This window comes from Lithobates pipiens, unplaced genomic scaffold (genome assembly GCF_037356315.1).
Source record: "Lithobates pipiens isolate NorthernLeopardFrog02 unplaced genomic scaffold, aLitPip1_a1.2 Scaffold_19, whole genome shotgun sequence".
In the NCBI taxonomy this organism is placed as follows: Eukaryota; Metazoa; Chordata; class Amphibia; order Anura; family Ranidae; genus Lithobates; species Lithobates pipiens.
In genome coordinates, this window is record NW_027507764.1 from 161,715,267 (window position 1) to 161,733,293 (window position 18,027).

The window sequence follows — 18,027 nt, forward strand, 5'->3', positions numbered from 1 at the left end:
CTGAGTGCCCCCATAGAAAGCCACTTCCTATGGGGCCACTAGTGCAGGTTTGCTCCCAAGCCAGGCTGTTTGCACTTTTTCAGACACAGCCGGGCCCCCCGATCTTGGATTTTGCCAATGGCTACCACTGCTCTCAGCCAAGCCTGTGAGTGGGGAGACGGGAGAGAAAATGCTGCAGGAGTGCACAGCGCTGGACTGAGATCAGGCTCAGGTGAGTATTTAGGGGGGTCTGCAGGGGGAACTACACTTAAAAAGGTTTTTTACCTTAATGCAGAGAATGCATTAAAGTATAACTAAAGGCAAACTTTTTTTTTTGCTTTGGATAGAGTGGAGAGGGATTAGAACACCTGTCAGTTTTTATTGCGGTCTGTGCCCCCGATAGATTCACCCTCTGTTTGTCCCATCTACCATTTTCATTGAAAGTAAAAGAAAAATACAAAATTTTGGATTGTCCCCAGAAAAGTAATGGGGGGGGGGGGGTATTCCAATGGAGACACTAGATCTCCTGACCTAGGGGTCCCCAAGAGATTTCCTTAATTTTAAGGGATTTCCTCTCACTTCCTGTTCGGCTATGGAACATTGATGCACCTTGCTTGTGTGGATGGAAGAATCTGCAGGCCCCCCCCCCCCCCCCCAATTTAGCCCACTGGCTGAACGAAAAAAACAAAAACAAATGGCCCATCTGTGGCCATTCTGTTAGTGGCCAACTACTGGCTGAGCACCTTTAAGATGCATATATGCAACATGAGATTTCAGCAACAGAGAACCATGGTTCACTTAGATCTCAAAGAGTTCAAATAAAATATACATTTTAAACAGTAGCCCATCCTTAAACAGAAAAATTCCTTCTGAATATTGTTTGATAAATATTTATCTGTAGATACTTAGGCTTCAGTATGTTCATAGCCCAAACAGATGCAGCCTGCTTGCATAGCGGTATATGTCCACCATGAACGAAGCAATGGGTTCTGTGCAACAATTCTCCAGAAGAAATGTACTTAATGATTGAACTCCAAATGATAAAATGCATGCATATTGAAGCAACCGCGTGAGTTGGCAATCAATAAAGGATGTCAGTTACATATGCTCAAGCAATAAGTTGTGCTCAAAAGCATTCCATTGTGAGTGATTCAGCAGCAAGGTGCACCACACAGAAAGTGGAACAATAATTGCCTGGATCAAAACCACGAAAGTCTTCTTTCTTTGGGTCCAAGGCTTCCCGATTTTCATCCTCCTCATCAGGTGGGTGAATTATTACGGTGGGGATATCATCAACAGTACACTGCTGCATCAATGGGACCCACTCACTCTGCTGAGAACTCGTAGAAGGCAGCCGATCAAATTTAGGGCTGCCAGGTGGGGTGTTTTGGGGGGTTGGTACAGGGGTTGTACGCCGGGAGCCAGCTGGGGTTCCAACTCTCGAGGGAGGCAGAAGATAATTGAGCAGAAGAGATAAGCGAGATTCAGCTCGCAATGAATTACGGGAGGCTGAAAGGCCTTCCCCTGAAGTAAGACAAGACAAGAGAAGAAAATAAAACAAATAGTTTTTTCTATGTTTCATACAACCCTTTTTACATTTTTCCCACAATTTATCATGTTGTCAAATTGCACGCTTAGTTCAGGAAAAAAACATGCAATATGAAGGAAACCTGATAAAAAGACACCAATGCTGTGGGATCTATACCAGGGGTCTCCAAACTTTCTAAATAATGGGCCTGTTTACCGTCCTTCAGACTTTACGTGGGCAGGACTGTGGCCATTGGGAGTGGACTACTGGCGTCAGTGGGAGAAACGGCACCCCATTGGTGGTGGTCTCAGTGGGAGAAATGGTGCCCCATTGGTGGTCTCAGTGGGAGAAATGGTGCCCCATTGGTGGTGTCAATAGCAGGTATTATGTTGGGGTTAGTGAAAGGAATAGTGTCTTGTACCAGTCAGTATGAGGAAAAGTGCCCCAAGGGCCAGATAAAGGAAAGCAAAGGGTCGCATCAGTCCCCCAGGCCACGGTTTGGAGACCACCGATTTATACAGTAACATAAATGGGAATATAAATGTAAAAACAATAATACACAATGACAGTTTGATAAATAGATTTGTACAACTTTAACAGGTGTAAAAAAGCATCCTAAAAATAAAAAAGGTAAATCGCATAACCTTGGAACTCAAGGTGATTTTGCATATTCCAGAAAAAAGGCAAGGATTTACAGATTCCATTTAGAACAATGAAGAAAAAAAAAATATATCTTTCAACCTTTTTTTTATAAGCTGGCCCCTCTATTTTGTATACATTGTATCCCCTAATCACATTATGGTAATTATTGCGGCTGGTTATGCAACATGTGCTAAATGTCAAACTTTGCAGAGGCAAATAATTCCCCCGTTCCCATTACGTCTGGTATTGGAGTTCAGTGCACAGTTCAAAGGATCTGATGCAATGTTGTATAAGAGAAATGAAAAGCATCATGTTTATGTGTAAAGCTCATTAATGCTTGAGGCTAATAGTCAATTATCCCAAATCCGTCTCTGCTCAGTCACTGAACTGACATTGCATCCTAGGTCAGGACATTACTGGCAGGACGTCAGAACAATCTAATATTATAGGGACAGTGTACTCATAAAAAGATATTTTAGCTAAGCCACCTGACAGGTTGTACATTTTATTTGATATGTGTGCGTTTGCCCTTGTAAATGCTTATAATAATCTGATACATTTTCAGTGGCTCGTTTCCTTGGATTACCCTGGTGATCCCGTCAGTCCACATTTTTCCTATTTGTAAACTGACCCCACCCAGCATGTAAGCAGATCTGTGCTCATTTGGTCAGTTTGTATCCCAAGGCTTGTCGCAAAGAGCTACAGGACACCATGCTGACTCACTGGGGTTGATTTACTAAAACTGGAGTGCAAATAATGGTGCAGCTCTGCCTAAACAGCTCCCAGATTTTTTTTGTCAAAACTTAAAAAAAAAAAATGTAACAAGCTGAAGTTAGATGCCAATTGGCTACTACCATGCACAGCTGCACCAGATTTTGCGCTCTAGTTTTAATAAATCAACCCGACAGTGTGCCTGTATCTCGTGTAGACCATTTAATAGCCAGGCCACCCACCCAGCATTGCTTTGGTAAGTGACAACAGCTTTTAATGTGAAAATTTCAGCCACTCTCAGCTAAAGGTTAAATTGCCTGCCTGCTTCAGAAGCTGATCCAGCCCCTGCTTTTCGAAAGAAGGCCTGAAATAAAGCTGTGCAGTCAGGTGACCTAGAAATAAAAAAAAAGGGCAGAAAGAAGAAACTCATTTTTTTAAATATGCAAATTGGAATATTTTATCCAATTTAATAATGTTTTTTTTTTGCATTTGTGCATACACGTATACTTCAAAGCAAACCTGAGCAGCATATATACCTTGTTTTTGCTCCCCTGCTGCTTTGTTCACCTGCCAGCTGAGAAAACACCTAGTACTTCAGGTTATAGAGGATCAGGTGTACTCACTCTCCATATATACATCAGCACTGTCAGATGGGTGTGGGCAGAGAATCATCATGGGTGAGCTCCAACTAGAGTAATTCAAAGCTTTCCTCATTCATAAAGCTGAGCAGGGTGGCAGGTGAGTAAAGAAAAGGTGAGTATGTACAACTAGGGAGGGGGACACTGAAGCACACCTGTTGCTTTGTCTCTCATGGGTATAGCCAGAGCCGCTGATCGGGGGACACCGGTCCTCTTGTAGAGGGCCTAAGCACACAGAGGCCAACACAGGGAGGGGAATTAGTGATAGGGGACAATTGCAAAACTCTTCCTCCAGCAGCGGAAAGCTGCTCTCTCCCCCCCCTCCCTGCTGGCATCTTTTTTTTTTCAGCAGATAAAAGAAAAACAAACCTCTTTCGTCTCTCACTAATCCCCCTCCCTGTGTGGGCCCCCCTCTCCCTGGTTCTAATGTTAGCTCTGCTCCTGAGTTTGCCATCTCTAACTTTTTCTATCCCTCTGGGCCAGTTAACACCATAGAAACATGCTTTTCTGCATGAGCGATTTTGACACGTATTTGATGCATTCCAGTGCGTTTTTGATGCAGTTCGGTGCATCCCCCCCCCCCCCCCCCATTATTTCTTAACCTTAAATAAGGACATGTGTTCCAGTGCATTTTTGTGCATTTTACAGTGTCCCAGTACAGTCTAGGAAAAATGCAGCATGTTCTACTTTTTTTACTGGAACTGGAGCGCACTGAAACTACAACCTACTTGCCATACATTTTTGATGCAGAAAAAAAAAATGCACTGGACTGTATGTGGACTGATCCCAGAGCTCCAACTGCCCAGTCTATATATTTTTTTTAATCTCATCTTCATTTTTATTTATTAACTCTGTTTTCAATTTAGCAGGAATTCTGTGAGTTATGTTGTATTTGTGTCTTCTAATATTGATTATATTGTATTTTTAGCGAAATATAGCTTTAATATTTTCTCGAAGGGTGGGGGGCCTGTCTGGTAGTCTGTACGGGCCCCCCGCAATTTCTATTAGCAGCCCTGGGTAATGCACAGACATTCTTTAAAGTAACAGTGTGTGTAGAGACTGAACCCCTTCCATCCTTCGCCAATCCACAATACCTCTCCAGCAATCTCTCACCACTTTTCCCTGTGACAGCCACCACCGAAGTACCAGGTGTCCAATGGTGTTGGAATAAAGATGGATCAGGGATGTCACCTTCCTGTTAATATGACAGTGCCGTGCATCATGGGAGGGGGTCACATGTTTCTACATACCTAGAAGCACTGAGTATTTTGCGCTTTACACAGACAATGGGGGTTATTTACTAAAGGAAAATCCACTTTGCACTACAAGTGCACTGAAAGTGCACTTGGAAGTAAAGTTGCTGTAGATCCGAGGGGGACATGCAAGGAAAAAGAAAAAAAAAAAAAACCAGCATTTTAGCTTACACATGATTGGATGATAAAATCAGCAGAGCTTCCACTCATTTCAGATCTACCCCTTAGATTTACAGCGAGTGCACTTGTAGTGCAAAGTGGATTTGCCTTTCGTAAATAACCCCCAATGTCATTTTGCCCTGAATTCAGGAGTAAATTAATATCCTTTAACAGGAATACCAAAGAAGGGCCAAGCTGGCTAGGATATCTCAGTAAGGCTGGCCACACATTTTTACATTTTTCTTGTGCAATTTTCATATAGGATTTGCCAAAACCATATAATATGAGGTCAAGCATAAATACTTTCAATTTGCATGCAATGAGGCAGGCCCTTGTACTACATAATTGAAGGTCAATCAAAAGGAAATTGAATATGAAAAGTGTATATATAATGCATGGCCAGCTTAAGACTCTCAGAAGCTGCTTTGGCTTTTACAAAAAGGTCTGAAATTTTAAGTACCGTATTTATCGGCGTATAACACACGCACCTTTTTCCCCCTTAAAATCGGGGGAAAATTGTGGGTGTGTGTTATACGCTGATCCCCGCTGATTGTGAGCAGAGCGAGCGTCGCCGACATACAGAAAGCCGAGTACACTCGGCTAGTCTCTGCTTCTCTCGCAGTCCCGCCCACATGACTGTGAGCGGAGTCGAGTGTACTCGGCTTTGTGTATGTCGGCAGTGCTTGCTCCGCTCAGAGTCGCGCCCAGTCCCACCATTGGACCTGTGTTATGTCCATCATAGGGGCGTGACTGAGCGGAGTGAGCACCGCCAACATGCACAAAGCCGAGTACACTCGGCTAGTCTCGGCTCCGCTCACAGTCACGTGGACGGGACTGCGAGAGGAGCCGAAACTAGCCAAGAACACTCGGCTTTGTTTATGTTAGCAGCGCTCGCTCCGCTCCCACTCTGCTGAGATTGGCGCCAATTTTAAGTTCCTGCAATGAAGCTGTAAAGAGACACGGAGCTGCAAAGATCTTGGACAAGGCTGCAGATGGGCACTGATAAGGCTGCATTGATGGGCATTTAAATGTACGTTTTTTATAAACTTGGGGCGCGTGTTATACGCCGATAAATACGGTAAATGCTGTTCAACCTTAGAGCCCAATCGAACCTTCAGGGAAATTCAGCTAAATGCATTCCAGGTGCATAAAAATAAAATAAAGTCATCCAGTGCGTTTTATTTCTAAAGTAGCTACAGCCTAAGCATAGAAGCCTGTCCCTGCCAGCAGCTTTGTGCGAGCAGTGACCCATCTGTAGAAGTCAGACACCCTCATCTCCCATACTAAAAAGAATATGGGGCCTGTGCTGCAGTATAGGGACAGGCTTTTCTACTTCAGCTGTGGCTTCTTTCTAAAGAAAGCAAACTGTAAAACTAGCCATATATGGATCGAAGCTTGGCCCGATTCGATCCATATATGGGCAGCCTGGCAGTGCAACCAGCCTATTTTTTACATGTGATTACTGCCAGCGGCTATATCCGCTAGCAGTAATCATTTTGTTCTGCCAGCCGGGAAGGCTACCCGCTGGCAGAACACAATAGTGTTGTGGGTTGGGATTTTTTTTCCCTTCCGGCCATGATGGGAGGAAATAAAATCACACAGTCTATGGGCCACTTAAGGATGTGGCCCTAGAGTGTATTGTCAAATTAGGCTTTAAAAAGGGTGTTCTAGGTCTCTTTGTATTTCAGTGTGTGAACACATTGGTTATCTCAGTATACAACTTTCATGTTGAGTTAATCAAGGCTATGTCACCAACACGCCAACTCCATTATGAGATGTTCCATTTGGTCTGTATCTGCCCTAAAGAATAAATTCTGTTCTGCTTAAGAGTGCTCAGCACAAGATGTTTGATGGACAAAACAATTATATGCAAGTAAATACATCATCCAGTTTCAGAATAAAACATTTTCAGAATAATTTACAACACAACAAGAAAAAGGCAAATCAAAAGTAAAATAAAGCAGCAGCCGATCAAGGCAAATAAAAAAATAAAAAGGGTAAAATAAATAAAACCCCCAAATTGTGTGGCAGTTTCAATGGAAACAATTATGTTGCGCACACAACAATCCCAATAAAATGATTTTGCTAAAAAGTAAAGTAAAAAGATGATTTCTTAGCAGATGAAAGGATTATAGCAGCTCTAGATGCATTATTTATGCCAGCAGTGGATGAAGCATGATTTAAAGCCAATTTTTTAGAAATCATAAGTAAAAGCGGGGCTGCTGCTTTAAAATGAAAATCTCAGCGAAATTGGGTAGATGAAGCTGCTTGTGACAACTTATCTCACCGTTTCGTTCAAGCAAGTGAGGATCAGAATGTTTCTTGCCTATGTCAGCGAAGGACCGCACCAGTGGGATACGGTTACTCAGCTTCTTCTCGTTCTGATGGTGATGTCTTTTTAAGAGAGCTTCTCTGACACATTCCCTCATGGAATCATCCAGCTGTCCTGACGCAGTCATGTTGTCCAGCACCATATCTGCAATAACAGAATACCACAGGATTATTAGAAGTCAGATTCAATTCTCATTAAAGCCTGCAAACTAATTTACTAATGTAGAGACCCAGTACAACTGATTTTCCAGGTTCTGAGATCCTTCTGCCTTTTTTAGAAGGAATAAACTCAAATAACGGTTAAAGAGGAAAGACCCAAAATCTGTATTCCTGTTGAACAAAGTTTACCTGTACAGAAACTCCCCAGTGAGGATAAAGACAGCAATAAAAACCTTAAGCCGACGTCAGAGTGATGAAACACATAGGGCGGAGTCAGTACATGTCTCTGCATCACCTCCAGGCACAGACACTAGTGCCAGCATTATATGCAGTTTTGGTTTAACTAAATACGAGTACCTTTCCAATTTTTTGCAATAAAATAATTTAATACAGTACTACACTATTTGGGACTCCTTTCTTTTCTATGGCATTTGCTGCATGATGGGAGCTTTTTAAATCATTGTGGACTGGAAAGCCTCTAAAGTGCTACACAGTGGCATATACTGTGAAAGCTTTAGACCCCAGGGGAGGGGGAATTTTCCAGTGAGTGCAATCACATTAGGAGTATGGATAAAACATGCATGCTGTGATCACCTTTTGGAAAGTGAATTAGATCAGCGTTGTTATTTTCACTGGGACAAGAGCACTTTATGGACTTTATATATTTTTTATATTATCTATTTTTATCTTTTGTAATATTTTATTCATTCATTTGTGGACTATTGAATTGCACTATTTTTACATCACCATTGATTAACTATTTGTAGAATCACATATATTTATTTATTTTAGATCACTATTGAATAAGTGGCTTGGGATATTATATTGATTTTTTATTACTACATTTCCAAATGTTTATTAACCATTATATGCTTACGTGTGTAATTTTCAATTTTTTTCACTTTATCAGAATATTGTGATGCAAATTTATGTAGTTGATTAGCTATGCAAAATCTAATAAGTATTAAGTTATACCTACATACGTCTTATGGAGTCACTATTTATCATCACTTGTCACTTTTTTTTTGTATTTTTTATTTCACCAAGGTTTTTTGAACAGCGCCAATTTCTACTTCATCTTTCTCTTAATAAAAACCTTAAATCAAACCTCAAATCAATATTTGGTGTGGCCACCCTTTGCCTTCAAACCTGCACCAGATCTAGGTACATACAGTACTTGAACACACAATTTTTAAAAGGAAATTGGCAGGTAGGTTGTTCCAAACATCTTGGAGAACGCAATGTCATTAATAAATAAAAGTGATATTAAAAAGGTTCAATGTTATTTTTTATTTAAACAAACAGGTCATACTTTCCTGCTCTGTGCAATGGTTTTGCAAAGAGTAGCCCCAATCTTCTTCTCCCTGGGTTCTCCCCCTTGAGCAGTGTGGGCACTGGTGTATGTTCACTCCTGAACCCCGATCTATGCATCTATAAGACGCCACCCACTGCTCTCTCCTCAGTCGAGGCTCCCAATCACATCGCTGGATCGAGAGGGGGCTCAGGTAGATATTAGGGGGCTGTGGAAGGAGCAGCACACAGGTTTTAAACTGTCATGCATAGAATGCATGAAGGTAATAAAACCTTTAGCCTTTACTACCACTTTAATAACTATCTTCAGCTTAAGGAAGAACAAGGAGCCCTGGAAGTAATGGTTTGGCCCCTCAAAGAAGCCCTGATCTCATCATCAAGTCTGTGGGATTACATGAAGGGACACAAGGATTTGAGGCAGCCTACTTCCACAGAAGATCTGTGGTTAGTTCTCCAAGATGGTTGCGTCAACCTACTTGCTGAGTGCCTTCAAAAACTGCGTGCACAAGCACTGTGCGTACCTAGAAGTATTGATGCTGGTTTGAAGGGTAGTCACGCCGAATATTGATTAGACTTCGATTTTTTTCTTCTGTTCAACCACTTTGCAATTTATACATTCATAAAAACAAATAAAACATACATTTTTTAAAGTGTTCTTACTTTACAGCATTTCTTCACACCTAGTCATATATATATATATATATATATATATATATATATATATATATATATATATATATATATATATATATATATATATACGCGCGCACGCACGCGCGCGCACACACACACACACACACACACACACACACACACACACACACGTATATATAAGGCAAGAAGTCAATTGCTCCTGGACAGCTTCACATTCTGAAACGCCGGCCGTTAAAAGTACCTGTAAATCACTACAAACTCATAAGCAGGTGTCACCAAAAAATCCCTGGGAAGATTTCATATAACATATATTAGCTTATATTAGCTTATATTTGTTATCTCCCACCAATTCAGTTTGGTGTGTTAAGTTTCTTATATCCCTTTATGAATTTATCATTAATACAGGAGAGAATGGAACTAGGTAAAAAAAAAAAAAAAAAAAAAAAAATCAACATGGGCATTACTGATTGAAAAAAAAACAATCAGGTTTGAAGCAAAATTCTCCTAATGCAGGCTAAAGGTTGAAAGACAAACTGTGTGGGGCCGATATGACAAACCACATGTTCAAACAACATTTCAAATGTCACCAACTAAATGCAAACTAAAGCAACATATTTCAAGCCGAATCCTTAAAATGTTTGACTTCATCACCACATAAAAGGCAAAAACCAGCTTTGCCTGGGCATCATGACAAGGTCTTTCAGTTTTTTTTTATTGCTTACTGTGCAATGATGACCTCCCCTATCTGTATTTTTAGATGGCCTTGGCAGAAAAGAGGGGACACACCCCAACCAGCTAAAAAAAAACACACACAATTTCTACAAAAAAAAAAAGCGCAGACTATTGGTGAGTTTTTCCTATTTTCTGTCTCGGTGACCCACAGTCTGAATATAGATAGGAGATATCATGACTATTTCATTCATTGTCAAATACCTGACTGCTATTTGAGGGTAGACTGCCATAATATAGTAAAGTATATAGCAATGAACCGTCCTTTAATTCCTATTCAGTGCTACATGCACAAAAGGAAGTAAAGTCTTATGTACACATAATACAATAAAGCCCAGAGAATGTACTACATGGAGGGAACATTTCAATCCTCCGAGATCAAATTTAATTTTAGTGCTTGAGGAACTGGAAAGCAGCCATCTGAAGTGATGACACGGCATGAGAACTGGCATTTCAAGTAAACTCTGTTACCTTTGGAACTAGATACAAGTAACTATACTTTTTTTTCCCCAAGTACTTGCCGATACCGATTAGCGATACTTTTTTTTAATGTCATGTGACAGTGGCACTAATATGCAGCACTGATGACACGTGGACTGGGTCAGTATTTTTTTACATTTTTTTTCCCCCCCCACAATGTTTTTTGGAGGGAGGGGAGAGGGGTGTTGATGTGTTTTTTTTTATTTTATTTTTACAATTTAACCTTTTCAATATTTATTACAATTCTTCATTTACTGGCTTCTTCCTGGACTCTCCATCCTGACAGATCAAGGACAGAGGGGGCAATGGAGGGGGACAGTCGGGGTGATCGGTGCAGTGCTGGGGAGCAGTTACAAGCACCAATCTCCCTGCATATCATTTGAAAGCCACAGGAGGGAGAGCGAGGGAGGAGTAGCGGCTGTCAGCTGCTTTACTTAACTGTATACAGGGAGATCGGTGATTGCAACTCCTCTCCAGCACTGCCCCGATCATCCCTGACTGTCCAGGAGGTATCAGATTAAGCATCAGAGCAATTGCCAGAGTACAAATACTCGGGCAAATGCTCGGTATCGGCCCCGATACTAGTATCGGTATCGGGACAACCCTATTTGGTTCTTTTTTTGGGCTTTTAATGGTTCCAGACAATAAAATTCACTTGCAGTGGCCCAACCATTATATTAAATGGTCAAAATCACTTGTTTTTTTTGCTGTGCGTGTTCCATTTGGAGAGATTTCCTTTAATTTCCAGTTACAGTAAGCACAAAGATAGAAAATTAAGAAAAATCTACCGAAAGCAGTCCATAGACTGTTCGAAGCAAGCACCAGCAGAGATTCAGGCCATGTATGGGCAGGCTGAGTGTACTCAACTTGGGTACAACCAGCCTGCCTGATTATACATGTGATTTTTGCTAGAGGTTGCTATAGTTGCTAGCAATAATTACTGTTTTCTTACGGCGGGGGTGGCTTCCCCTGCCCCCCCCACCGGGAGAACACAATAGGCCGGCAGGAGGGATTTCCTGTCAACATTGTCTCGTGGTTGCTTACTTAGGCCGGCCTAAAGGAGATTCCTCCCATACAGTAGTCACTGCAACAAACTTCACCATTGAAGCATCACCCTCTATTCACAGTCAGTCTCACCAATTGTGAGATTTGCTTATTGGGTAATGAGTGTGCAGATCTCCCCAGGATGGTCACAGCTTAAAAAACAAAAAAAAAACAACAACAGCACTAGCAGGCAACCAAGTCCTACATAAGGCCTGCTGTACATGCATGCACTGGTGCAGCCAGTGTGCAGATTCAGGCACCTCTTCCAGAGAGCAGAGCAGGTTCCTGACCTCCACTGAACAACACACCTTTTCTTAAAGTGGTTGTAAACCCTTACAAACCACTTTGACCTACAGGTAAGCCTAGATTAAGGCTTACCTGTAGGTCCAAGAAATATCTCCTAAACCTACACGGTTTAGGAGATATTTGCCGAAAGACAGGCACCGCTGTCTTAGACAGCGGCGCGCAGGCGCACTGAGCGCGCCACGGTCAATGGCGATATGCCGCGAGTGGTGGCTCCCGTGCGCATGCGATGCATAGTAGTCCATTATGTGTCACTTACCTGACACAGGAACCAGCAATGCATAGTAGTCCATTATGCTTTACCTTTGCAGGGAATGAAAGAGGAAGTAAACTCATCAGGGTTTACTTCCTCTTTAAAGAGACCCTGTTAAAAACTAAAAAGGTGAGAAGTGTGAACCCAACCTTAATAAACCTTTTGATCCCAAACCAGGAACTCTTTCACTATTCATTACCTGCAATTTCCTCTATGGTGCTGGCTCTCATGTCCAACATCACTGTACCATTGAGTATGCAACTTCTCAATTCAAAGAGGCTGTGTAGTGAAAGCGTGGCCACGTAAGGCTTACTCCATCGGTCTCCACCATCTTCAACATCTTCCTCAAATTTCAGCCATCTGAAACAAAAATCAAAATGCAAAAATGATGTTGCAATATGCTTCTATACCTATACCAATTTGGGAAATATTTACAATGAAAAAGAATCAACTTATTTAATTATTATTGATATAAAAAAAAATTAAAATAAATAACATTCTTCATAAAACACGCCATTTCATGCTACTAGCAGACGACTATATCTAAAGTGATACTAAAGCCCCGCTTTTGTTTGTTTTTTGTTTAAAAATAACAAACATGTTATACTTACTGGCTCTGTGTAGTGGGTTTGCAGAGAGCAGCCCAGAACCTCCTCTTCTCGGGTCCCCCGCTGGCACTCCTGGCCCCTCCCTCCTGCCAAGTGCCCCCATAGCAAGCATCTGAGCTGAGCGGCTGCTCTGTGTCCAGACACAGAGCTTGGCCCTGCCCCCTCTCCTCATTGGCTCACTGACTTTGATTGACAGCAGCAGGAGCCAATGGTACCCGCTGCTGCCTCTGCCAATGAGGAGGGTAAGTCCCAGACTCTTGAGCAGCATCAATGGATCGAGATGGGGCTCAGGTAAGTATTATATTTTTTCTTATCTTTAAGGTTATAAAAGGTTAATTTATTAAAAATAAATAAAAATAAAACCCGTTATACTTCCCTTCTCTGTACATGGGTTTTGCACAGAAAGCCCTGACCCTCCTCTTCTGGAGTCCCTCGGCAGCACTCCTGGCATCTCTTCTTCTCAATTGGCCCCACGGAACCCGTGTCACTGGATTTGATTGACCGCAGCGGGAGCCAATGGCTCCTACTGCTATCAATCTATCCGATGAGGACTTGAGACAGCGGCTGGAGCTGCTGTGTTCCTCCCCGTCACTGGAACAAATGGGTTCAGGCAAGTAAAAGGGGGGCTCTGGGGGGCTGCTGCACTACAGAAGGTTTTTTCCCCCTAATGTATACAATGCATTAGGGGGAAAAACCGCGAGCCACTTTAAAAACTTTTTTTGGGGTGGAGATATATTTTTTAAGCAGGCCCTAGGCAAGTCGAAAAACGAAAAAAAAAAAATTCTTGGTCATTCGTTTTTCGCATCACCACTGTGCCAGCTGTAACATGCCATTTTCATGTCGAAATGGAAAGTGCCGGATCCAACGTTCTGGGTTATGTTTAGAAAAATAAAAAAAACGATGGAGACAGATATATGCGCCATTTTTGTTTTTGATCGACAGAACATACGGTTTTCGACTTCTCTATGGCTGGCCTTAGATTTATTAAATTTTTTTATCCAATATGTCTAGCATTTTAGGAGTTTGTAACGTTTACTATTAACTTTTAAATTTTGCAGTTCTTGAGTGGCGGGGCTGTACTCTTCATTTCATAAGTAAACATTTCACTTTATGAAAGATCTCTTTGATGGCAGTTTGTTTTAATCACATTGCCTGGATAAACAGTTCAATGTTCACTGCTAACTCCAAGTTCTTCCACGCTGAGCAGAGCGCAGTACCGGATTTAGGGCTCGTACACAAGTGCTGGGAGTTCATATTTTAAATACTGCATTGTTGATTTAGACAAATTTTATTCAATCCACCGTGTTGCATAAAAATGATCATACGTGGATGTGTGTTGTATGTAGTGGTGCACAGAAATGAAAACTCTGGTGCCAAAACAGAAAATTCAGGATGCACTTGGCTGAAAACCAAAAATGGACAGGGATGAAGAGGACTCCTCTAGACTCTGACCTGGGTGTCAAGGATGGGGAGGACTCCCCTGGCCTGGGTGTCAAGGATGGGGAGGACTCCCCTGGCCTGGGTGTCAAGGATGGGGAGGACAGGTCTCGGGCTCAGTGTGGCTGAAGCCTGGGGAAAGCACAGCACACATATTCCAGATGGGGGTCTGGCTCCACTCCCCCTCCAACCTTCCTTACTCGTCAGTCAGTGTCCTGGCTGAGTGGCGCACTCATCTCTGGCAGTGCGGGTTCATCTGCCTTCGGCTTCTCTTTCCCTCCTCACACGACAGGCGATTCCTAGGCCTGGCCAGAGCCAGCAGGCTGCCTAAAGTGAGCGCTATGATAATATGAAGGCTGCCCAGCATCCCCAGTCTGACTGCTAAGGAAAACAACGTGGACAACTAGACAGCCCTGACTGACGGCAGCCAGTGGCCAATCGTCATCCGGCTTTAACAGGCCTGGCCAATCAATTCGATGACGGGGCAGCCTAGACAGCCTGGCTCAGGCTGCCTAGAATGTCCACACATCAAACGGGTGACTGGTTGCTAGGACATTTGAGGAGTTTCTTATATTTAACCTCACTTGCTACCCACCTACAGTGTACGGCAGGCGTGCTGCCAGTGTAGGCATAGTGACGTACCCAATCATTCACGGCCAGGACCCACTGATCGGCTTTATGCAATCATAGCCCAGAGCTCCGTGTTGATAAACACAGCTCTGCACAGAGGGAGCAATCTGTCAGTTTCTCATCCCTGCAAAGCAGGGATGAGAAACAGATCTAGTAGCAAGATCAGCACACATACATAGTTAGGACCACATTTATCACCCTAGATGTTAACTCCTTCCCAGCCAGTGCCATTACTACAGTGACAGAGTATTATCACAGTGTCCGATCGCCTGCTGCACCATCACAGCCTTATTATAATTCATGGATCGCCGTCAGTAGTAATAAAAAGAATTTAAATAAATAAATTATATTATATTATATTATATTATATTATATTATATTATATTATATTATATTATATTATATTATATTTATATATATATATATATATATATATATATATATATATATATATATATTATACACACACACACACACACACACACACACACACAGTTTGTAGGAGCTATAGCTTTCACACAAACCAATCAATATACACTTTTGGGATTTTTTTTAATCAAAGACATGTAGCAGAATATATTTTGGACAAAATTTATGATTACATTTTTTTTATTGGATACGTTTCATAGTGGAAAGAAATTTTTTTTAATTTTTTCACCCAAAATGTTCAGTCTTTTTTTGTTTATATTGCAAAAAAAAAAAAAAAAAAAAAAAAAAAGAATGGTGGTGATAAAATGCCACCAAAAGAAAGCTCTATTTGTGTGAAAAAAAAAGATATAAATGTAATTTGTGTACAGTGTTGCCCAATTGCCATTTAAAGTAGCGCAGTGCAGAATAGCAAAAAAAGTGGCCTGGTCATGAAGGAAAAATATTCTGGAGCTAAAGTGGTTAGATATGCGTTAAACGTGTCGCAAACTCAAACAACATGTGTGAGCACTATAGGTGCGTGTGAAGTGACAGTATTTTGAGCAAGTGTGAACAAGGCCTTATGAGCAAACACATGCAAAGCACATCAAGATGGTTTTTTGATCCATGTAAGCAAAATGCCTTCTGCTCATGAAAAAAACCTCTGTTTAATCATGTTACCACTATAAATCTGTCTTGTGTGAAAGACTTAAAGCTGCATCCATTGACCTTTGAAGAAACCACTGCTAAATCTAACACAGGATAGCTGCGGGCATGACTCAAAATCAAAACCCCATTTAAAATTTGTCCCACCCCTTCCTTCTCAAGTGGCCATGCAGGGTCTCTGGTGGCTATGTAGGGAGTGATCCTGTAAATCTCAGTGCGGACAGTAGGTCTATGGAATATATCATGTTCCCAAGAAATCAGTGTGCTGATCCGATCACAGGAGGTGATGGAAATGATCGGACAGGCCAGTGGAAAATGTGACCCAGCAGGGCTTCCCTGGAATCTGTCACATCCGTGTCACCCAGGCCAGGCTGTAGAGGGGGTGGTGTGGTCCCGGGTCATGTGGTATGATGAAGGTGACACCCAGGATCATATCTAGAAATGAGGAGTTTGTCTTGGGCGGCATTTGTAGGAGGGGATGGCGCCACCCCCCAGGCAGAAGGGACACTATGACTCTGTGCTCTGTGTAGTACTCTGGCCTGTGATCATGGGAACAAAGGCGGAAATTAAGAATACAGCACAGAGTACAATGATCAGTGCAAAGTGCTGTACAGGATACAAGGATTACAAAGAATGATCACAGCCATCAAAGTTCTCCCAGGAGTAATCCAAGGACCCCGGTGTGAAGATCAGTGTTGTGAAAAGATGTGGTAAGACTTGCTCTATCCTGAGAAGGGATTTCCTCCTGGAGAAGGAATATCGGAGATGGTGGGGTTGTGGCACACAGCTGAGGTTCCCCATCTGGCTCCTGGCTCTCCCGATGTGATGTGATCAGGCTCGGCGCTCTCTGCTCATGAGCTCAGAGTCTGATCACATCGAGAGCGGAGAGCGCAAAGTGATCACATCACGACAGGGGGAGCCGAAAGCCGGATGGGAGACCTCAGGTGTGTGCCGCAACCCCACCAACACCTCCGATATTCCCTCTCCAGGAAGAGTCCAACCACATTGATCCCCGACACCGATCTTCACATTGGGGTCCTCGGATCACTCCGTGAAGAACTGTGATCACTCATTGGAGTCATTGCATCCCGTGCAGCACTTTGCACTGATCATTGTATTGCGCTCTATTCTTCCTTTCTATCAGTGTGCTCCATGTAGTTCTCTGGACTGTGATCATGGGAATAGAGAGTCTAGTGTCCCTTCTGCCTGGGGGTGGTGACCAGCCCCCTGAAAAATGCTGCCCAAGGCAAATGCCTTGTTTCGCCTCATGGTAGATATGTCCATGGGTGTATACATGTGTCCAGGAACAGATATATGCCCCTGGATGCAGATAGTTTACCAATCTACAGACACTTCTTGTCATTAATTTGTACAAGAGGCTGCGTCCCATGCACACAGCCAGTTTTTGCAGTGTAAGGCTTTATGTGTCAATGTGCATAAAGCCCTTAAAGTGATACTAAACGATATCCTCATCTATAAAATCGCTTAGGCCCTTTCACCTAGGCCAGGTTTTGTTAAGCAGGGGATCGGCTGGGTGATAGGTCCATGTCCGCTCCACTTATGTAGAGCAGACACAGATGTAGCCCGCTCTGCTCTATGAGCAGTCGTATGTCAATGGCCCGGGTGTCCGTTTACACCCAACTGGGCTCTGATCCGATCCTGCCAGACAGAGGGGAACAGATCGGCCTTGTTTGTTTTTTGCTGGATTGGAGATAGCCGGGTGTAAAAACGGACGGAAGTCTGTTTACATCCAACTGCCCATAGAGGAAAATGGAGGGTTCGATCGGGCAGACCCAATTGGATGGCTCGTGCGAAAGGGGCCTTATTGTGCTTTTCTGCCTAGGTGTAAGGTCCTCTGCAAACTCCCAAACCTCTAGATCTGCCCCCCACCGCTCTATGTACGCTACAAATACCATAGTCTGTAGCCCCTACTTAATCTTGAGAGCGAGAAAGAGGATGGCCAAGTTTTACATCCAGTGAGACCATGAAGAATAAAAGCACTTACGTTGGCCATACACCTATAGATTATCTGCAGATTTTCTATGGTTAGATGGAAAAAGTGTAACAGATTTCTCCATGTTCGCAAAACTGTGTGGATGGAGGAATC

The 18,027-nt window shown here is 42.6% G+C and overlaps 1 protein-coding gene across 1 annotated transcript in view; it reads right to left on the minus strand.

Annotated features, from left to right (window-relative positions):
- The window catches only part of SLC4A7 (solute carrier family 4 member 7), a 141,688-nt gene that overhangs the window by 75,301 nt on the left and 48,360 nt on the right, over window positions 1-18,027 (minus strand). Inside the window, 2 exon segments of the mRNA XM_077491450.1 lie at window positions 7,198-7,386; window positions 12,374-12,534. Of these exon segments, the coding sequence (XP_077347576.1) occupies window positions 7,198-7,386; window positions 12,374-12,534 (350 nt within the window).